Source organism: Papaver somniferum, chromosome 4, assembly GCF_003573695.1.
Source record: "Papaver somniferum cultivar HN1 chromosome 4, ASM357369v1, whole genome shotgun sequence".
Classification (NCBI taxonomy): Eukaryota; Viridiplantae; Streptophyta; class Magnoliopsida; order Ranunculales; family Papaveraceae; genus Papaver; species Papaver somniferum.
This window is the reverse complement of record NC_039361.1, coordinates 9686800-9709823: the sequence shown is the minus strand read 5'-3', so window position 1 is coordinate 9709823 and position 23024 is coordinate 9686800. Positions and strand designations below refer to the sequence as shown.

The window sequence follows — 23024 nt, the reverse complement described above, 5'->3', positions numbered from 1 at the left end:
TTAGTGCTCCAGTCCAACGAAAGAAACAAAGGAAGAGGCAAAAGCTAGCGAAGTACGAAGATTAAAGATAAAGACAACGTGAGAAACATGAACAAGATCGTAAAGATGTTTTGCGAATCAAAGGGAGGTTAATGGATCCGCCAAGGCCAACTAACCTCACACCCAACCTCTAAAACACACAAAAGAACAAGAGGCAAGTATATACTTTAAGTTTCGTTATTCTTTTGAGTGTTTCCTCGGTAAGTATATACTTGACGAAATAAAAGTCATAATGTTGAGCAAATAACAAAATATCACTGAATAAACATGTACCAAAGCAAAATAGAAATCTGCTAACCAAAATAATATCCGAGGAAGTTAAGATGTTTGCCCCCCAAGATTGGGAGCGTCCACAAAGATAAAATGTTTCTAAATTAGACAAATAATATGATCAAGATGGGAAACAAGAAAACTAAGGCTATTGCTGAGAAGAGGTGTTATCGGTAACGGTTGTTTCAGGGATCTGATGACACGCTCCCCCAAGACCAGCATCAGTACTAGCAGAAGCTCCCTTGGGCTTTTCTCCCATGTTCTTCGTGTCAACGACCTTCTGGTCCTCGCCATCTTCAGAAAACTCCTCTTCTTCGCCTAGGGCGATTTCGTCCTCTTTTGGTTGTTCACCATCAGAGAACACCTCCAAAGGAAAGGTAGGCTGACGGATGTCGTGCTCATCACAGTAAGCATCGAAAAGAGGAACCAGATAGTTCTGGGTATTCTTGCGAGCTAGCTTGGCTACCTTCGCGGAAGTTTCTATCATCTCTTCCAAATCAGTGTTCAAGTTACCCACCTCATTTTTTAGGCGAGAAGCCTCCAAGCGAGATTCATTCCTTTCGTTGGAAAGGCGTAGGACTTGGCTCTTGTGGCGCTCTTCGGATTCTGCAAAACAGGACAAAATCTTATCAGAAATTTGTAAATCGACATAGCTAATGATGTATTGCGTTACACCTAAGGCTACCTTCCCAATGCAAAAGGGTGGTATTCAAATTCTCTTGAATATCGGTATACAAATGATTCAACTCGGAGATTCTTAGATCTGAATCTTGGACCCAAACACATAACTCGTGATATGCATTATCCCAGCCTTTACTATGACCAAAATTTGAAGTATCTTTATCATACTGGATGGTGAGGGCACCCTTGTTTTTACGAGAACCCGGGGGATTGGCTTGGGAGGAAGGATTAACGGGCTTCGGGCGAGGGTAGTTGTCTAACTGAGCTTGAAGAATATCCACTTTCGTCTTCAAACAGTTAACCTCCTCATTCAAATCAGTCACTTTATCGCAAGATATGCGAAGATTAGCTACAACCTTGCTTTTACTGCTGATGACACGTTTGTAATCTTCTTCCAACCTCTTGTAAGAAGTTGTCGACGAAAGGTGGAGAGTCCTTCAAGTAAAGAGGGAATTGTTGACTCGCTTAATCTCTAACTTGAGACGCTCATTATCATCATGGAGACGCTGATTCAGTTCCTCATTACGCGAACAGTCAATTGACAGACGATCTACTTGAGAGAAAAGAGTCTCGACCTTCTCATTCAAAATTATGTTTTCGGACACATAACAATCATTCTGGGTCATAAGAGCACGCATATCATCTAGCAAGGCAGCTGATTCGGAGACATTCGTTTGGCATTGCATGCATCGAGCTTGACGAAATATGACATAAGAAAATAACAAAAGGAGAGACAAAGGCAAAGAAAGAATCTACGAGGGAAGTAACTTACTCAAAAGCTTTTCCATTTTCAGACTTTGCTTGCTGGAGTGCTCCTTTTCCTCTTTGAGATCCTTCTCCAAAGACTTGATCAGAGCCTCGTCCTTCTTAACTTTCTCGCGAACAAGTCTAGTCTCCACAAGGTTGGCCATGTGTCGATTGACTTCCTGCGAAGTGGAGAGATGAAACTTAGGAGATAAATCTTGGGATAGAGGAAATACACAACGAAAAGGAAAAGGGATCCACCTGATTCATCAGTGCCGAGTGCTGCTGGAGAGTCAAATTCATAGAAGCATTTAGCATCACGGACGATTCCAGAGAGAGAAAGTCATCTGAACTAAAGGTCACCAAAAATTCTAAGGCACGAGACTTTGTAGCAGGGTCTTCGCGAGCCTTTACATAGAAGTTTTGGAGAAACTTCATGTCAAGGATAAAGATAGGGTTGGACATTGTCGACGAAACTATCTGCTTCTTCTTCTCTCAATAAGAGGATCCTTGGCGAGCTTTTCAGTGTGTTTAATCTCGAGATGAACAGGAGGGTCAGCTACTTTGGCAGAGGAGGATGCACGAGATTGAAGAGGTTGAGGCTTGTTTGGAGTGGAGGAACTCGTAAGTATAGTAGTCTTGCGAACTGCATCCAAAGTGTCCAGGTGTAAGACCTTATGCTGCCTTTTGGGCCCATCAGAAGAAAGATCAACAGTCTGCGAGACAGCAAATTTAGCGAAAAGGGCAACCAAAAGAACGAGGCATGCAAGCTGATAATAATAATAAAGCAAAAGTACCTGAGAAGAAGGAGGAGTAGGATGTTCACGCCTTTTCCGCCCTTAGTTGACTCAGCAGCGGGCTGATTAACAAGGGAAGTATTACACCCGGAAGAATAGAATATCGAATTTTGAAAATGTTACGAGAAGACAATAATAAGCAAGGTGGATACCTGTTTAGGAGCGGGAGACCCGATAGTGATACTCGTTTCCTTATGATCTTTGAGTAGACCAACAACAGGCAACTCGTACTAAAGAAAGGAAGAACAAAGATATGAGAGCCTATGAAATCAAAAAGCGAAATAAAGATTAAAACGAAAAAGATAATATCTCGCCAGGATTGGACCAGTGAAGCTTCCAAGGGTCGCAGTCGGAAAGATGACGGTGTTGAGGAAGAGGACCCTTCCTAGGGTTTCCATTCTCGTCGAAACCCCAGACCAAAGGGCCTCCCACCACTAAGGGAAATGTCGCTCAATCTTCATCTTGCTCTATCTTAAGAGGACCCACACTGGAAGAAACATTTTTTGGCGAAGTAATTTTATGGGATAGTTCAATACCCCATTCTTGGAACTTCTTGGCACTGGTAAACCTCGCCGAGTAACTAGCAGCGAAAGAATCATAATCACGAGGATTGAACTCGTTATTCGAAGATGGGATTTGCGAAGCATCCCCCCCCCCCCCCCGAGCGGATAACGAACTCGCTAGAGATGCGAATTGTGTTACCCGAAAGTTGAAAAACCCCGCACTGGAGCTTATTCAGAATCTCGATGAAAGTGGGGTTGGAAGGATTTTAGAGAGGGAAGGATAACCCGACCCTTAACTGACCAAGGGAAATGATCACCTTATCCGAAGACCAGGAGTCAGAGAGAATCCATCTAGAGTTCAACTCCATGTCGGGAGGCGCGCAAACATTAGGTGAAACAGAGAAATCAGTCGTTGGGAAAAACCCATCTTCTGAAAATCAGATTGAAAATCCTCAAGGGATTTAAGTGAGGAAGTTGTGGAAGTTTTCTTAGAAGCCATGATAATGAAGAAGAAGTCGAGGGTGAAGGAAAGGTACAACAATGGTGAAAGAAAGAAAGAAATCATGGAAACCAGAGAGACACAAAAGGCAGGAAGAGGAAAAGAAGCCCCAAACTTAAGTCGAATTGGATATAAATAATGTAAAGGGATGACTGGTTTAGCAGGTCGACGACACGTTCGAAGTATAGACAACCGGTAACAAACGGTTACCCAAAAGCGTGAAAACGGGAAAATGGAGAACGTGTCAGCTAGGGATTCTGGAACGATTCTTATTCTATTCTCGTATAACTCGAGTGGAATAATAAAAGGAAAAATGTAGGTACACGAAATAGGTTCACCACGTGTCTGGCGTAAAGAGGTAGAAAATCTCACTCCAAGATCCCAGTCAGAGACTTGTCAAATCAGATGTCAGCGTTATCCAATCACACAAAGAAAAGAGAAGGTATGAGCAAAGGCAGGAATACTCACACGAAGATTCGAAGGACCAGATTGGAGTATCCAGAAAGTCACCGAGGACGAAGTCAGGAAAAGCGAAGTAGGATTACTTGGTTGAAAAGACAAGTCACGAAGTAGATAAATTATGGAGCATGAAAAGAGACAGGTGTGCCGACAAGCCCATGTGAGGGTAGCGAAAGAAAGGGAAAAACTTTATAGAAAATAATCTGGGCGAAGTATAGGGCACCTTCGCGAGAATATGGCGAAGTAAAATGAGTTGTACTCCATTAGGGTTAGTTGGCCTATAAGTAGAGGTCCTTGGGTAAGATGTAGAGGGAGAGATTTTTAGTTGAGTGAGAGAGCTTTGCTTAGAGGAGATTAGGGTTTCCTTGTGTTAAGAACTTGTACTTTGATTTCTTTGTATGATTCATCAATAAAGATTTTTGGGGTTCATATTATTAAACATGTCTTAGATCTTGGTTACTTTCCTTTTCGGTGTTCTACTGGGTTTCCAGTAGTTACACAACCAATAAAATAGTTAATTCTACACTAGGTTAAGTATTTATGATTTGCACTGTAATTAGGAAGAACAAGACAATCCGCATTCTCCTCTCACATGGGATCTATGTTGTCAAAGGCGAGCGCGCCTGGGAAAAAAGGCTCTCAGGCGCTAAAATAAAGCTTCGTATGTGGATTTCTAATTCTCGGGCGCTCGCCTGGCCCAACGCCTTTTACATCATAGCATGGGATGAGTATAAATTAATGACTTTCATGTCTCATCAGGTTGGTATATGTACTACAAACCGGTTGTCGTGTGCAATTATAATCAAATTCTAGCTCGATAGACACAATATTCCGATTGATTATATATGAAAAGTTGTTGATGAAACACTGAGGATGGCCAATTTTTTTCCTGGGATATTGAGAAAGGTTATTAAAGATATTATCGTAAATGGTGCGTACTTTCGAACTTTTCTTACCAGACGTCCTTTTACTATTGCATAATATTTAAGGAGAAAGCAAATGGATGGAGAATTTGATTTATTATAAAAAAAATTATATATTTAGATTGTAGATTTTTTGTTTGTTTAGAGGGTATACTATTCCTGAAGGCTGGACAATCATGCTGGTTTCTTCCGCTGTTCATATGTGTCCTAAAAGTTTTCCTGATCCACATACCTTCAACCCATGGAGATGGAATGTAAGTATATACACTGTTGCATAGGACTGAGCAATTAAACATGTTCCTAGTTACCTGTGGATTTATGTGTGTACACTGTACATATATAAACAGAATATTGGTGATACAAATGCACCATCGAGGAATTATATTCCATTTGGTGGAGGGTTAAGACATTGTGTAGGAGCAGAGTTTAGCAAGGCAGTGATGGCTATATTCTTGCGTGTTTTGATCACTAAGTTCAGGTAACCTATATATCTACCAGATTAATTTTACAGATCAATGGATTTAATTTACTTAGCATATGAAACTTTTGAAAATTGCGATTTTATCATTCTTGTCTTCTTTTCTTGATCATCTAGTTGGAAAAAATTAAAAGGAGGAAATGCTTACCGTAACCCTGCTTTATCGTTCGGAAGAAGCGGTTTCCACGTTAAGATCTCTGACAAGGATCCGATCAAGAACTAATCTTCAGCCGCTCTTTAGTAAAAACCATATTTTGGTGTTCGGAGTGCTTGTTTCTAAGTTAGAACTAAGTATTAGATGTGAGTACTTAGTTTGTTTTCTTATTTAAAAATAAAAACTTAGCATGTTCTCTTGTCAATAATTTGTGCTCTCATTAAAAGGATTGTAAACATGCTAATATTCCCTTTGTTCAAGTTATAAATATGAGTACTCAGACCTTAATAACATGGGCAGAGAAATTGTTTTGAACCTTACATTGCATCCTCTTGAGGAGCTTTCCCAGAATCTTTGGATTTGCCTTCTTGTTTATGAATTCTCAAAGGCGACCTCCTAAATTTTGCTGCAGACTTAAAAGAATGTATCGAAGGAGCATCCTACTCATCTTGATCTTCTTCTTCTGGACCTTCCTGGTCAGATGCACTAAAGCGTTTACGTGAACGACCTCGACGACACACAAATTTTTCCTCTTTCTTGTCTGATAATAAGCAACAATATTAGCACTCGGTCCCATATATTACTGATGACAGACCTGCAAAGAACTATGGCGGCTAGAGCATGGTTTTTACAGACTTACCTTTAAGACCCCCATTCTTCGCATATTTCTCACGTAAATGATCAATAAAAGTGACATAAGGAAGCCACCTACTAGGATCTTCATCAGTATTCACATTCTCTGTTCGTTTCTGGACATCCTTTAAGCTGCTCATAAAACAACCAGATGTTACTAAATGCCTTTTATTTTGAGTAAATTATTAAATTATTAATTTAACTTTATAGGATATCAGTACTCTACTTATATCTCTAGGATGTCAGTTCTTGTGTAGGAGTGAAATATCACACATTCATTAGGTATGCGAAATAAAGGCCATCTACTTTAAGCGAAGACCATCGCACATGTTAAAATTAGGATGACGTATTTAATGATGTCAACATAGTCACAAGTAAAGTGTGATGATTTGTGCGAAGGTGTAAAGTGTGCGAAGTTGAGCGAATGTACATGAGCGATTGTAACGCACAGTGATTCCGAAAATAGGGGATCTATTAGCTGTCATCCACTATGTAGTACACTATATAAGGGGAAGGAATCTGTGTGTTGAAGGGATCTTTTAGTACATGTTAGACAAGAAACTAAGAGAGAGAAAGTTTATTTGGAGAGCAAGTAAAGTCATTGTATTATCTTATCTTGTAACCAATTATAGAATTTGATAAACAATAAAAAAAATTCCATTATGATTACTTAGAATCTTGTCTAAATTCATAGGAGATGTGGTTGTAGGATTTCCTGCAACTACATTTTGGCGCTAGAAACAGCTTGGAGTGATAAATCCTGTCAACGAGTTTGTAGAATCTTGAAAAATTGGATTTGAAGATTTTGGAGAAGGTACAGATGAAAAGAGAAGAATCTATAGGATCTATAGGAAAAATAAAAATCATGATGGTACAAGGAAGAGGCAGAAGCATACCGTGTAACTCTATAACTAAAACACTGCTCTCTGATGCGGATTTTCAAGCAGCAATCACAGGAAGAATACATAAACGAGATTATAAAGGAAAGAAGGTGACGACGGTGGAAAAAGAAACTCCTCTAAAGGAGTGGGAAAAAACGAAGATAACTTTTGCAGCAGATGAAATTCCGGAAGGAAATTTAATGCGAACAGTTCCATTGGTGATTACAATAACGGTTGAGCGAAATAAAGTTGGTCAAAAGGCGGAAAACTCAGAAGAATGGCGATTAATAGAACGTTGGTGGATACTGGAAGTGTTGTTGATATCTTATTTTATCGTACGTTCAGAGCCATGGGATACAAAGATACGGACATGACATGTTCAGCTTACAATATACATGGATTTAATAGAACAATCACAAAACCAAAAGGAGAAATTACAATGTGAATACTGCTCGGAGAAATAGAAGTGAATACAACATTATGTGTGTTTGATATAGAATCACCATGCAACATGTTATTGGGGAGACTATGGGTGCATGCGATAAAAGATGTAGCGTCTATACTACATCAATGCATTAGATTCCCAATTCCAAGTGGAATAGGTGAAATTAGAGGAGATATTCAAAGTGCGAAGATCTATCATCAGGTAGATGCAAAAAATTACGAAGGACGTGCAAAGAAGCGAAAGGATTGATAGAGAAAAGCAAATGAATTAAGAAAAGAGGAAGAATTTCGGATATATATGATTAGAGCGAAGGAAGGAAAAGGAATACCGAGCGAGATACCATAGAAGGAAGGTGAACCAATTCAAGAAATAAAGGAGTCAACACCAATGGGAGAACCAAGAGCAAATTTCACTGCAGCAGAGCCAACGAAAATTGGAACTAAGATGGAAAAAGAAGAAGAAGAAAAAAAAATAAACACCTTCCGCGAATATAATGATATCTTCGCATGGAGTATGGAAGAAATGCCAGGAATAGATCCATTTGTTGCATTCCATAAATTGGATATTAAAAAGAATGCAAAACCATTTAAACAAAGAATATGAAAGATCGCAACAACATATCATCCTCAAATAGAAGCAGAGTTACAAAAAATATTAGAGGCAGGGATTATAAGACCAGCAATGTATCCATAATGGATAGAAAACATGGTGGTGGTGCCAAAGAAGAACAAGGGGATAAGAATTTGCATAGACTTCACTGATTTAAACAAAACATGTCTTAAAGACAGTTACCCTTTACCAGATATTCCACAAATGGTAGAATCGGCTTCAGGAAATGGTAGAATCTCATTATTAGATGGTTATAAAGGTTATAATCAAATTCCTTTGGTTGAAGAAGATCAAGAACATACCGCTTTTTTCGCACCCCGAGGATTATATTTCTATACGAAAATGCCATTTGGATTGAAGAATGCGGGTGCAACATATCAGCGAATAGTAAAAAAGGTGTTTGAGAAATGGATACATAAAACAGTAGAGGTCTATGTCGATGACATGTTAGTAAAGAGCAAAGAGTCGGAAGATCATGTTGATGATTTGAGAGAAATCTTTGAGCAGATGCGAAAGTTTAATATCAAACTGAATCCAGAAAAATGTGTTTTCAGAGTATTATCAGGAAAAATTTTGGGTTATATAGTCTCTAAGAAGGGAATAGAAGTTGATCCGGATAAGGTACAAGCGAGTAGAGATATGACACTTCCATCAATGGTGAAGGATGTTCAAAAGTTAAATGGATTAATAGCTTCAATGGGAAGATTTGTTTCACGTTTCTCGGACAAATGTAAACACTTCTTCAACATATTAAAGAAGGGAGCAAAATTTGAGTGGACAGAGGAATGTGACAAAGCATTACAAATCATCAAAAATTACTTAATGAATTTATCTATTATGTAAAAGTAAAACCCAGGAGAAGAATTGTTGTTATATTTGGCATCAACACCATATGCATTAAGTGCGGTCTTGTTATGTTCGGATCAAGGGGTAGAAAAGCCAATATATTACATAAGCAAAACGTACAATTCTGCAGAGAAAAACTATTCAAAGATTGAAAAACTAATTCTCGCACTCGTTTATGCGTCCTTTAAACTTCGCATTTATTTTCAGGCTCATAAGATTATGGTATTAACAAAGGTAATTGATCCTGCGATGAAAAATACAAAAAGATCAGGGAGAATTGAAAGATGGAATGCACAATTGGGAAATTTTGAAATCGGTTTTGAAGTATTATCTTCGCCAAAGTCACAAGTCATCGCAGAGTTCCTGGCCGAATTTCCTTTGGAGGAAGATGAATATGTAGAAGATATGATGGACGTGGATGAGGAACATGGAAATCTTAAAGATTTATTAACAGATCGAAATTCAAACAGATGGGAGATGCTAGTGGATGGATCGTCTAATAGAGAAGGAAATGGTATTGGTATTGTCTTTATTTCACCAGAAGGAGCGTGAATGGTTTACTCATTAAGGTTGGAGTTCGCATCCACAAATAATGAAACCGAATATGAGCCAGTTGTACATGCATTAAAGTTAGCAATTGAAATGGAGATAAAGGAAGCGCGAATAACTAGTGACTCCCAATTAGTAATTCGACAGATAGAAGGAAAATATTGTACAAATGAACCATCTTAACAAAAATACAAGAAAATAGTCATGGAATTAGCAAAGCAAATTCCAAATATAAGTTGGAGACATATAGGCAGAAAAGATAATAGGCTCGCAGATGCATTGGCTTTTATACCCTCCATGTTAGTAGATACAACTGCAAGAGATATAAAGATACATACACTTTATATACCATCTATACAGAAGGAAGACGAAACAGAAGCAGATGTGATGATAGTAGAAGATAAGGAAGGAGAACAAATGAATGAAGACAAAGATTTGATAAATGAGCTTCATTTATATCTAGACAGCAGAGAGTTACCTAGAAAAATATTGGAAACGCACAAGTTAAAAATTCGTGCGACTAATTATGAATTAATAGATGGTATTCTGTATAAAAGATCATTTCTCGGACCTTCGCTTAGATGTCTCACGCGAAAAGAAGGAATGGAAATCTTAAAGGCGTTACAGTATGGGGATGCTGGAAACCACAGTGGTGGAAGATCACTCGCATACAGAGCGAAGATACAAGGATATTATTGGCCTTACATGCACGAAGATGCAAAGCAAGTATCGAGGCGCTGCGAAGAGTGTCAACATCATGGGAAGAAAATACACGCACTAGGGGAAATGCTAACCACGTCAGCAAACGCATGGCCATTAGGAAAATGGGGAATTGACATTTTTGGTCAGTTTATACCAGGGACAGGGCAAAGAAGATACCTAATTGTCGCAACGGATTATTTCACCAAATGGGAAGAAGTGAAAGCAGTTCAACATATTCGTGATAAAGACATATTCACGTTTATTTTTGAAAATATGATATGCAGATTTGGAATTCCTGCACAGTTAGTATCTGTTAATGGAAAAAAATTTGAGGTGGAGAATATAGAGATGCTACTCAATGCGTTCAAAATTAAAAGTGGAAAGTCTACCCCCCTTTATTCGCAGAGTAATGGACAAGTAGAAGCGACCAACAAAACAATCGCAGACACATTAAAGAAGAAGATGGAAGGGCATAATAAAGGTTGGTGCGAACAAGTACATAACGTAGTATGGGCATATAAAACAACAAGGAGGGAAGCTACAGGAATGTCACATTTCTGTTTAACATATGGGGTAGAGGAAGTGTTACCAACAGAAGTAATTATACCTACTACAAAGAAAGAAGCTTGGGAGAAGAATCTAAGTGTGGATTTAATTTTAACATAACTTGATGATCTGGAAGAAGCCCGAGAAGCTTTTTTTGCAACATATGGAAGATTAGCTCGGGAATACAATAAACGGGTCAAGATAAGAGAATTTCAACCAGGCGAATTAGTATTACGAGAAATACCGGTTTATCAGAGAGGAGGAGATGGGAAGTTAGAAAAGAAGTGAGATGGACCATATATAATAAAAAGATAGTTGGAAATGGATCTTATGAGTTGGGAGATCCAGAAGGAAGAAATGTGGGACGAACATTAGATCGTCCTTGGAATAGGTTATATTTGAAGAAATATTATCCATAAGGATATGCGATATAAATCGCTCAGGTAAAACAATGCGAAATCAAGAATGTGAATTCTTATTTTCAAACATGGATGTAACATTCAAATCAATAAACAAGTTTGAAGATTCATTTTGTTCTCCAATCAGAAAAGGCAAATATAAGTCCTTATAATAAGACCTTAATATAAGGCAGCAGAATATATCGGAGAGGCATCCAATTGTGGCGTGCCCCCTAGTTCGCATAAATGCAAGAGGCAACAAGTAAGACCTATCACACGTCACATTTGGGGAAAACCTGATAAGCATGACTCAAGGGAAAGCTATATCGACCCTGGAACTTGAGTCATGGATATCTGTGGTGAGAAAAAAACGAAAAAACCCATCCAAGAGAGGTGCCTTAAATTTTCAATCTAAGCTCATTGCCTTAGATTGAGAGACTAAGGGAAGAAAGTCTCTCCTAAGGAGTGCAGAAACTCGATCAGGGCGCCGAGGTACATGGTTGAGTCAAGAGTGCCCGGGGCGTCTGGAGCTACCTTGCCACTCTTGACAAGTCCTGACTATGATGAACTAGGTCCGAAGAAACCCCACTTAGGATGCGGTCTGGTAACCATAAACCTAATCGGTAAAGGGATAAGAGACTGCGAAATCAACTGGTTGTTGCATTACCGGATGGGAGGAGCCAACCTTAACCCGGTAGAGGTAAGATTCCTTGAAAGGGCAACCAAGGGGAATATAAGGACAGCACCCTCCATTAGGGAGATGAATTGTGTCAAAAGACGTAAATGTCATGAGGCTTTTTACTCAAGGGAGTATTAAGGCTTATCATATTTACGCACGAGAAAAACCTGAAGAGGCAATAATACAAGAATATGATAAGGCGAGATCAAAGGGTCCTTACATTTAGATGTAGTGACCTCCTGCGATCTCGTCGCACAAAAATAAAAGATAAATTAAGGCAAGATAAGACCTTTAATTAGGAAGGCAACATAAGACATTATGAGAAAAGATATATGTAGACTAATGTTGTTTTGCAGGGATAATAAAGATCTGCAAAATTCGTATACTTGTTTCTTACAAGACATATAATAAGAGGCAAGTAGGGGAGTTAAAGTAAAAGATATTATCTCTCTTGATTAAGAAACAAATTCAAAATGTACCAAAATATAAGAGGGGAATTAAGATAATTAAGGAGTGCGAGGACTAAGCATTGTTGGAGGGGATATCGTGTTCAATTAAAGACTTTTCAGCATCAATCTTGTGGCTTGGATTTGGGTCTTTAACTTCGACAGTAGTCTTATCAACAGAATCAACGTTGCCAGGTTTCTTCTTCTCAAGTTGATCCTCTGATACAGAAGCATCAATATCATCTTCATGATTTTTTCATCATCGCTAACAAATTCATAGTCACTATCTGGTTCTGGATACTTCTCGTCTTCGCTTATATTAAGGGGAGGAACAATTATTGGAGAAAGAGAGTTGCTCAGAAGGATTTGATTAACTACAGTCTGAGCATTAATATGATCTTTGCGAATAACTTCCTTCTCAATATTTCTGGCATTGATTTCTGCGAAATTTTGAAGATATGCGACCGTCTTCGCGCACGGTCTCGGGAAGCAATAAGAGAAACTTCAAGATCCGTGTAGGCAATCTCCAGGTTCGCACGATCCTTACGAACTTTAGCTAAGTCTGATATCAACTGGGATATAGTGGATTGATTCGACTTCTCATACTCTGCAAAGATTAATATGGAATCATAATTTGAGAACAAAAATTCAAAGAAATAAATAAAAGGATTAGAAATTTAAGGCAGTCAACTCAGGATGACTATCTTCGCAGAATTTAGAAAAGGCAAGAGTGTTATTCTTCGTACTTTCCATAGCTTTATCAATATCGTCACCAACTAAACCATTGAGACGAGATCATCTTCTTTTTATCAGCAGAGAGGAAATTATTCTTTTTCTTAAGGCAATCATGAGAACGCTTCAGTTGATCATATTGTTCTTGAAGCTGGCTCATCTTCACAGTCAAGTTTATTTTACTTTGGATGATTTTCTCGTTCTGGGTACTTAATACCTTAAATGATGCTTCATATTGAACTTCTAGGGAACGAATGGCTTGTTCTAGATTATCATTTACTTTCTGGAGAATTAAATACTGATGCGAAAACATTGCTTCTTTCTTTAGAAAAGAATGTTTCTCCAAATAAAGGGTATAGTTTTCTTCTGATAAGGATTGATGTCTTAAATCAGCACTATATAACAATTTAGACATATGAGAAATCTGGGTATTTAATACTTCAATCTCTTGATTAAGGTGTGACTATTTTCATGGGTTAGATTGTTTATCTGGTCAAGCGAATATGAATGTTGGTTATTTAATTGATCTAGTTGAATCTGCAACGTCTCATTATTCGCACGAATATCTTCTGCGAGGAATTGAAAGGCGAATCTATATGCAACTCGCTTCTGGTTTAAATCTTAATAAATGCATGGATAAGTTTAAAAGGTGGAGATAAGCGAAGAAATATGATACGAGAAGCAATAAATAAAAAGAAGAATACCTCTGAGTTTTTGATTCTGGCTGCGAAGACCTTCAGAATCAAGAATTGCAACTTGGAGCTCTCCTTTTAGTCTACTAACTTCCTTTTATATAAGGGTGTTCTTGTGTGAAAGTTCTAATTGAGAACAACTAGATTTAAAATGTCCTTCATCCAAAATCATTCGACGATGAGATTCCTAAGGAAGAAAGAAAGTAAGGACAGATAATAAGAATATTATAACTGAAACAGCATATGCAAGAGGTACTTACCAAGACATCAAAAGCAGTATGGAAACTTGGATCGATTTGAGAATGGATTTCTTCTCTTGTAGCTTTACTAGAATGAAATTCGCATAGAAGTTTACTTAAAGCAGAACATATGCGAACTTTGTGAGGATCACTGGTGGATGACTGAGCAGAGTTGATAATGTCTAGTAAAGTTTGAGAAGCAAACTTTACACTTTTCAGAGCTTCCTTATCAAGTGAAAGGTATTCTAATAAGAAACAGGAATATGAAGAATGGGAAACATAAATAGAAGGAGAGGAAGTAGTAACATTCGAAGAACTGGGAATATCCAAATTAATTTGAGTGGTATCGGTGCTAATGGGTAAAGGAGAGTTCACAAAGGTTGAAACAATTTGAATAACATCTGAAGCAAATGAAGAAGCAGGAGCGGGGGTACCCTGTAGACCTTGACTAGTAACAATTTTCTCTTCGGGAGGAAAAATTTCATCAAGAGTAACAGAGACATTCGCATGAGAAGAAAAAAATATTAGTTTGAATTGGAGATGGAGGAATGATCTCTGCGACACAAAATTCAGGAATGGAAAAATTTGATTTGAGATTTGTGGGCTTGCGAACTCTTTTAGGTTTCAGTCCTTTTCCTCCAGCTATCTCACAATCGGAATCCTGCAAAAACAACGCAGATAAGAAATAGAGGCAACAATATTGTTTGATAAAAACAAGAATATTTCTTACTCCTTTGTTGTGCGAAGCCTTCCTCTTGAGAGATTCTTTGTTCTGGATATCTAAAGAAGATTTAGGGTTGGAAACATTCACTTTAAGGTTGCTCGAAGAAGAACTTTTCCTGAAAACAGTAAGGGAGATAAATTAATCATGAGATCAACAATCGTGATTAACAATTATAATTAACAATTGTAATCAACGGAAAAAAAAGAGAATGATTCTGATTGAATATACATACTTGGGATTTGGATCCATGAGAGTAATGGTGATAAAACAGTAGCAGTAGTAACAGATGAAACAGAGAAGAAGAAACCTCGAAGAAAAAGAGATATAAACAAAAGCAAAAGAAAAGAAGAAGTTATTTCTCAGAAATAAATCAAATAAATAGAAAAGAGAGATGACCGGTTAGAGACATGTTGTATCGGTAAAAAGCAGAAGAATCAACACGTGCAGAAAGAAAGGCAGAAATTGCGGAAGAATGTCGGTAAAACAAAATAAGAAGAAACAAGCATGTGCGATATTATTGGATGAATATTTCTCATATCGCTCACTTTATAAAGAGAACGAAATGAGAAGAGGCAAAATGTAGGAGTGAAATATCGCACATTCATTAGGTATGCGAAATAAAGGCCATCTACTTTAAGAGAAGACCATCGCACATGTTAAAATTAGGATGACGTATTTAATGATGTCAACATAGTCACAAGTAAAGTGTGATGATTTGTGCGAAGGTGTAAATTGTGCGAAGTTGAGCGAATGTACATGAGCGATTGTAATGCACAGTGATTCCGAAAATAGGGAATTTATTAGTTCTCATCCACTATGTAGTACCCTATATAAGGGGAAGGAATCTGTGTGTTGAAGGGATCTTTTAGTACATGTTAGACAAGAAACTAAGAGAGAGAAAGTTTATTTGGAGAGAAAATAAAGTCATTGTATTATCTTATCTTGTAACCAATTATAGAATTTGATAAATAATAAAAGATTTCCATTATGATTACTTAGAATCTTGTCTAAATTATTAGCTGTCATCCACTATGTAAACACTCGTAGAACCAAAAATCATGGCTTGGTTGTTCTTTCATGGGCACCTCAAGTTCAAGTATTTAGCCATGTCTCAACTGGTGGATTCTTATCGCATTGTGGGTGGAATTCAACGCTCGAAAGTGTCGTACATGGTGTGCCTTTAATTGCGTGGCCACTCTTTGCTGAACAGAACATGAATGCGTTGATGCTTTCAGAGGATTTGAAGGTTGCATTGAGGCCGAAAGCGAACGAACAAGGTATTGTAGATCGTGAGGAGATCTCTAAGGTTGTTAAGGGATTATGCAAGGAGAAGAAGGGAAGAGACTTCGATCTAAGATGAGACATCTTAAAGATGCTTCTGCCGGAGTGTTAGCAGAAAATGGGTCTTCATCCAAGGCACTCGCAGAGGTGGCAAACAAGATGACTGCATAACATCCCTATCTCATTTACATGTTTTAATTTCCTCTGTACTTTTAGTCACCCAATCATTGCATTTTTATTGTATCATGCATGCTGACATGATAATGTTCTTTCCTATCAATGAATTAATTTGTGAGAATAAAACAAAATTTCAGTCGTTATTGGTTGCTGATGCTAACTTCCAAATAACCTAAAGATTAAACAAACAAAATTTGCCAACTTTGCTTGAACTTTCATACAAAAATACAAATAGTCTCAAAGAAAAACGATAAAGGAAAAAAATGTAACAAAAAGATGACAAACCATTCACATGATACGTTCATTTAGAATTTCTGTTGTCTCCCCTATTTCCTTTTCTTGCTCTTTTGTCCTCCTCCTAACTTTTTTCTCATGCACTGATCGGGCATTTTATTTTGTCTAACGCATAAGTCCATTGGAGATATTGGTGATTGTGATGATACTTGCTAAAACATTCGATAAGGGGAACATATTTCGATTACTATATAAATACTCCCATAATCTACAACTAAGTACATGAGCGTTACAAGTAAAACATCATGTAATCATGCACATCATCCCTTGTATTCATTTGCATATATACTCTTAGTTATACACAATTTTCATACATTTTCTCTATTGATTCTAATTATATCACGTATATGGAATAAAAAATGGCGATATTTTGAACAAATGCATCTGATGAAACTTGGGCATATGTTCCAAACCGAGGTTTCGAGTACCTTGTAGCTGGATCGACGTTGTTTACTCACTCGCATTTTCACAACTTTTCTTTTAGTTTCAAATTCTTATTGTTCGTATAAGCCTTGTAGTAGCTCATAAACTTTGCTGTAAACTCTGTCGAAAAACATATTTGGATTATTTGCGAACCGTAATACACTACTAAAAAAACAAAATATGCACAAGTTTTGGGTGATTGGTAAAGGGTCGTAACTTTAATGCCTAATTAGGGTCTGGGTCGTAAAACATGCAGTTGATGCATTAGAATCGTAGACTAACTTTGACCGTCAAATTATTACCAAAATGTCCTTATAAAATATTTAAATGAAATCATATCCTAACTGAGTTAAATGCTTAACCAATCTTTTCTGCGGCACTTATAAGAAGATGGTTCACTAATATTCTTCTCCGTCTTAGTGCCGCACTAAATTAGATCACTGATATTCTAAAGGTCATCAAAGTACCCGCTGCAATAACATAACCAGCCACAGCCCACCACTTCCTAATGATTCTCGTAGTTCCAACAACAATGATTTCACTCCAAGCCTACGGTGAACAACCCACATTATGTAAGAATTCAAACCTATGAAGAGGCAAGGAAGTTTCTAAACCAACAGTGACTATATCTTCCTTTTGCCATACATTTACTGATGACGAATGTGAATCGGCTTCACTGAAAAACGGATTTTAAAAAAATAAATGAAAGAAAACAAGAAACCAGTAAGCTTCTAATACGGGAACTCAAGGAGACAAGTAAAGATTAAATAAGACCATGCTTAGATTAAATTTAACAACACAATGCAAATCCTTACGAATTATGGTGCTGGAGCAAAGATGATGGGGTCATGGAACTTGAAACGGGAAGAAGAAGGAGAATTCCTAGAAGCTTTTATGTCACTCGGCAAATTAAATGGAGAATTCACATAAATGGAAGAAGATGGAGAAGGATGAGAGATCTAAATGCTTTGACAACATTTAATTGTCAATCCTAGTCAACTAATGGTCATGACATTTTACAAAACAAAAAAGGTCAACTAACTATTTCCTAACGTTCTTTGTTAGTCCCTGACTCTAATGCATAAACTGCATGTTCTGCGACCAGACCCTAATTAAACATTAAAGTTACGATCCTTTTACAAAATATCTTTTTTTTTAGTTTCAAATTCTTATTCTTCGTATAAGCCTTGTAGTAGTTCATAAACTTTGCTGTAAACTCTGTCGAAAAACATCTTTGGATTATTTGTGAATCGTAATACACTACTGAAAGAAACAAAATATGTACAAGTTTTTGGTGATTGGTAAGATACCTTCTATCATCATGAAATGCTGTACATCCTTCCCAAGATCAATGTTTCCCTTGCCCTTTGATTCTTTATATCGACTGTGTAACAGTATTAATGATTTCTCACCATCCAAAACTCCACCAATGTCCATCTGAGTTATTCATTAGATATATGCGTATGAGAATTAACTATCAAATCCTTGTAAAATGAAATTAAGCTTCTTATTAAAAAAAAAAAATTATAGGACTAGACTGAGTGAATGTATATATTAATGTTCCTACTTTATATTCTAGAAAGAAGGCGTCGATTTTGGAATGAAATTCCTTGCTCAGACGTTTCTTTAGTTCTCCAACAAGGCTCTGCAAAAACGATATATAGTTGTTAATATCTTTTGGGTGATGATACGAGAACCTTCTTGATGGGGTCGTTTTTTGAAGAGAGCATGGAAGACCAATGATATTTTGACACGTGCACTTAATATTAATGAATTATGTTTTCAAAAATATGAAAGAAGTATATATTTGGAGAGAAAATTTATTTTGTCAATTGGTGTTGGTATTTTTGAAAACACAATTCATTAATATCAAGTGCAGACATATCATTGGTCCCCATGCCTCCTTCAAAAAACGCCCCCATCAAAAAATTTCTCTTGATGATACCAGTAATCTAAATATGAAACTCAGTCAGCACCAAATTCTAAAGTGATCGGAAAACTAAAATAAATTTAGACTTAAAACTAAACATTATGCAAAAATTAAGCTCGAAATCTTACTGTGAAAATGAAATCTGGAGATACATTATGATCAATAAGATTTTGAAACTTCCCACGAATGATATACAACCTGCAAATATCTTTGTTAAGTGGATTGGGAAGATACACATGTATGTTGTGATACATATATGATAGATCAACTTGTAACTTAACCAAAGCTAGCTACTTACTGCCTAGGGCTTTGCTCTTCAATAATTTTCTCAGCAATATTGGCCACATCTTCTTCCCATCCAGTTAAAAGCACTTGGTCTTCAGTAAACTCATTACTGCATATATATTTAGCATAAAATCGGTAAGATCGATCATCAAAATGTAAAACGGGAAATTTAATTGATGTCAGTGCTTACTAAAAGTGCCATGTAGCTTCGAAAGATCGAATAGCTTGTCGAAGATTATGTTTAGAGTTTTCTGCAATTCTTTCGGCTAGTTGGGTTTGCAGTTGGATACATTCTTTTTCCGCTATAAACTTCAACACTTCAACAATCTGAAACATGTCTAGTTTGAGAATTAGCTAGGTTCTATTTTTAAAGTTTTAACAGTAGAAAGAGTAACTTATTATATCTGACAAATTCACCTCCTTGTTTGATGGTGGAAAGAGTTGAATAACAGTAGAAATAGATCTTAGATGTTGAAGTCTGGAAGTTTCGCTGCAACAAAAGAAGACTTTGGTGCAGCCTTGATTATTCCTTTCCATTAGCCATTTTATATAAAGCTGTGCATCTCTAGATAACTTGTCTGCTTCATGGATAATAATTGCTGCATGTACAAACATATATCATCGTAAATATGCTTAGAAAATCGACCTGATCGATGATGAGTTCGATGGATGACATATAAAGGATGAACGCAGAGATATATAATGCGTACCGAAGCAGTTGGTCGGACCACTTTTTGCTTAACTTTGGTTTTGGTGATCGATTGGGTTTCTCTAATTAAGGCAGCAATCACATGCTTTTCGTATCCGTGTAGTTGAGATAAGTTTATTTCAACATATTGAGATGATACTTTCACACGTACTGTAATACTTGGTTCAACTTCTCCCTTTAATTCAAATGTCTTGCGCTCTTCCCTTGTCTATGCATAAGAAACAAGAATTCGATCTTTTGTTGATTAATTGGTACTGAAATGAGTAATTTGAGACTCTTGTTAAAGTATAGTACTAGTATTACCAGTAAATCTTCGACTCCTAAAGCTTCTCTTAAGAAAGCCCAAACCATAGTTGTCTTCCCTACTCCAGCAGGACCTTCAAATATATAATGGCTGCATTGCTCACCTTCTTTCACCTGACATGCATAGAGATTTATTGATAAATAATGAGATGCACATATAACAAACACTACTTAACTGGATTTAATTTAACTCGAACAGAGAGTGAATTAAGCGGGGCATGTTTTCTCACCAAATTATGAAGGTAGTCAGCTTTATCTCGATTGCAAATGAAATGCTTCAAAGCCTTTGGTCTATACATATCGGCCCAAACATATTTTTTTCATTCTTCTTCATTTTCTTTTTATCTTTCACTACAATCTCTCTCTCTTCAAGTGAAATTGCTTCTCCACTTACAAAATTACCATTATCATCATCCAAGGCAATAGCTGTAGCCACCGATGATGACGATGATGCTCTCTCCTTCAAGAACTTCTCTTCCAATAGCTTCTTCTTATTCTCTTGCATCAGTAATGGCGATGTACTCTTATCTTTCTTCACAAACCCCGGTTCGTTGTTATTGCTACTGATCACTCGTAACACTTGTTTTCTCGTAGTGTTTGTTGTCGATGGAGCCGACGCAAGTTTAGTCGTCATTGTTTTATTATAGACTGAAGAAGATGGTTCATTAGAAAGACCTTTTCTACTTGATTGATCACCATTTGCATCATTCTTATTATTCCTAAAACAACTAGAACTCCATATTTGTATCCTGACGAACACACTGGAAATCGAAGAACTATTTGAAGAAGAACTTCTTCCACTTACGTTGCTTTTTTGTAGGACTTCGATCAACACTTACAGCTAATGATCCTCTTTGTCGAGTTATAATCAGAGTTGAATCAGTTAGTCCTTTAGAGTAAGGACTACTACTACTACTGTTTACATACTTCTTCTCGCCTTTTTGACGACGTCTTAACTCTTTAAGGTTTTCTTCCGTCAGAGCTGTTGTGGTGCTGGGTTTCTGATGATCCTGTTTTCTGTGTGTTGCATTGACATGGTTGTTTAGCGGAGGAGGGATTTGAGATTTTGATGACTTTGTGGTGGTAGTAGTGGTGGTGATGGTGGTGGAGATCACTGATGTTGAATCGGTGAGTGCTGGCATTGCAGATATGAGTCTGCAAAGCTGGTTGAAGTAAGGATAATGTGGTTGTTTTATATTGATTTTGTATATATGCGGGTCGTTGTTATTGGTAATATCAACACCGCCCGATGTTATCAAGAAACTTGTTCGATATGAACTATGTTGTAGAAGTCGTTAGATTTCTGAGCTTTATTATATGTCGTGGACTATAGTACTTAATTACATATTAGGTTAACTTTATGCACTTCACTCTATTGCAAGAAGGCTGCTAATGGAGGGACCGAATTCTGGGGTGTAACAAATTTCAAAGAAAATAAAACAGTTTTTCATCTAAAACAAAACAGCTTTTACCTTGGTCTTGATACACCCCCAAAATTCGGGCACCCCCATTAGCAATCTCGGACTATTGGATATGTAAGTTCTTTTCCTGCATGATAAATGGCTTGCCATACTCCCCCATTTCCAAGAAACTACGGGATTTCAGCATAAAATATGAGGGAAAGTGATGGTTATAATGAACTGAACTCAACGTCCATTTCAACTCGCAATACATTCACGATGTCTACAAGCTCTTGTGGCGAGATCTCAACCCTCATGATGGTAGCAACCAACTTCTTCGCCACATCAATAATGAGGCTTGGTGCCGAGACCCTCTCACTATTGAACGTCCATGGATCTGGCCCATCTGGGGATGGACTGACGAGGAGAAAACCATTGTTTTTGCACAGGTGTTGCTACAAGGCATGCAAATTTGTTTCCTTACTCTCATTGGGTTTTTTACTAGCCTACGGGGAAAAAAGGTAACCCTCCTTACCTACTTGTATTTAATCCGCGAGTTACAACACCAGAGGTGTCACTATCCATGCACAAAAACTCCAACAAAACAAATTGTTCATAAAAACCACATTTAACATAAACTGTCTATATACTCTTCTAGTTTAAATCACCCCAACAAAAATAAAAATCAACCCCACCTTTAATTTTATAATTACCACCAACAACAACACACCATCGTGCCACCACTACTGACCACCACCGCACCTCCACCACCATCGCCACCGCGCCACCACCACTGACCACCATCGCCGCCAACCACCACCTCCGACCACCACCACTGCACCTCCACCACCATCGCCACCGCGCCACCACCGCACCTCCACCACCGCCATTGCACCACAACCTCCGACCACCACCACCGCACCTCCACCATCATCGCCACCAAGCCACCACCTCCGACCGCCACCACCACCGCCGTCCACCACCACCGCCAACCGCCACCACCACCATCCGCCACCGTGCCACCGCACCAACACCACCATCTTCCACCACCGCCACTGCACCACCACTTCCAACCACCACCACCTCGCCACACACCACCACCGCCGATCGCCACCACCACCGTCCGCCACCACCGCCACTGCACCACCACCACCATATGCCACCACCGTGTCTCCACCACCGCCACCGTCCACCACCACCATTGCCTCCACCATCGTCCACCACCACCGCCATCGTCCACCACCACCGCCACCACACCACCACCACCACCGTCCGCCACCAGGCAGCACCACCACTATCAACCACCGTCGATCACCAATGTCGCCGACCACCACCGACCAAAACCAGCACCACCGCCAACACCTGCCGCACCGGCACAACACCATAATTGGTTTCGTGAGAATTCAACTACAAGAAAAATTATAAGAGGTATTATACATGTTCATTGATAGAAAGACGGCATTGAAATGTCATGATTGACATGGCATGCCTAAATGCTATTTCGCAAAGCTTCGAAACACCAATGGATGAAACGTAACTAAACAAAGTGAACCT

General features: G+C 38.1%; 2 protein-coding genes and 1 long non-coding RNA gene across 3 annotated transcripts; all 3 read right to left on the bottom strand.

Annotated features, from left to right (window-relative positions):
* Positions 1 to 457: 457 nt before the first annotated feature.
* LOC113271975 (paramyosin-like) lies at positions 458 to 1901 on the bottom strand. The gene is made up of 4 exons (XM_026521895.1): positions 1763 to 1901; positions 1468 to 1645; positions 995 to 1425; positions 458 to 915 (listed from the first exon to the last, which is right to left on the bottom strand). Exons 1-4 carry the CDS (start codon positions 1899 to 1901, stop codon positions 458 to 460), a joined length of 1206 nt encoding a protein of 401 aa, XP_026377680.1.
* Positions 1902 to 16857: 14956 nt separating this feature from the next.
* On the bottom strand, positions 16858 to 19673 carry LOC113271973 (replication factor C subunit 3-like). The gene is made up of 7 exons (XM_026521894.1): positions 19476 to 19673; positions 19249 to 19385; positions 19072 to 19167; positions 18902 to 18971; positions 18411 to 18488; positions 18154 to 18280; positions 16858 to 16963 (listed from the first exon to the last, which is right to left on the bottom strand). Exons 1-7 carry the CDS (start codon positions 19671 to 19673, stop codon positions 16887 to 16889), a joined length of 783 nt encoding a protein of 260 aa, XP_026377679.1. The 3' UTR covers positions 16858 to 16886.
* Positions 19674 to 19801: 128 nt separating this feature from the next.
* LOC113273513 lies at positions 19802 to 20368 on the bottom strand. The gene is made up of 3 exons (XR_003322444.1): positions 20301 to 20368; positions 20071 to 20184; positions 19802 to 19975 (listed from the first exon to the last, which is right to left on the bottom strand). It is a non-coding gene; the product is annotated as an uncharacterized LOC113273513 (long non-coding RNA).
* Positions 20369 to 23024: the final 2656 nt, after the last annotated feature.

Coding starts and splice junctions, on each gene's coding strand:
- LOC113271975 (XM_026521895.1), bottom strand. CDS start 1,901: ATGGCCAACCTTGTGGAGACTAGACTTGTTCGCGAGAAAGTTAAGAAG. Junction 1,646..1,762: donor GAAAATGGAAAAGCTTTTGA/GTAAGTTACTTC, acceptor TCTCCGAATCAG/CTGCCTTGCTAGATGATATG. Junction 916..994: donor CACCCTTTTGCATTGGGAAG/GTAGCCTTAGGT, acceptor CCTGTTTTGCAG/AATCCGAAGAGCGCCACAAG.
- LOC113271973 (XM_026521894.1), bottom strand. CDS start 19,673: ATGTTTGTACATGCAGCAATTATTATCCATGAAGCAGACAAGTTATCT. Junction 19,168..19,248: donor GAAGCTACATGGCACTTTTA/GTAAGCACTGAC, acceptor ATATATATGCAG/TAATGAGTTTACTGAAGACC. Junction 18,281..18,410: donor CCTTCTTTCTAGAATATAAA/GTAGGAACATTA, acceptor TGAATAACTCAG/ATGGACATTGGTGGAGTTTT.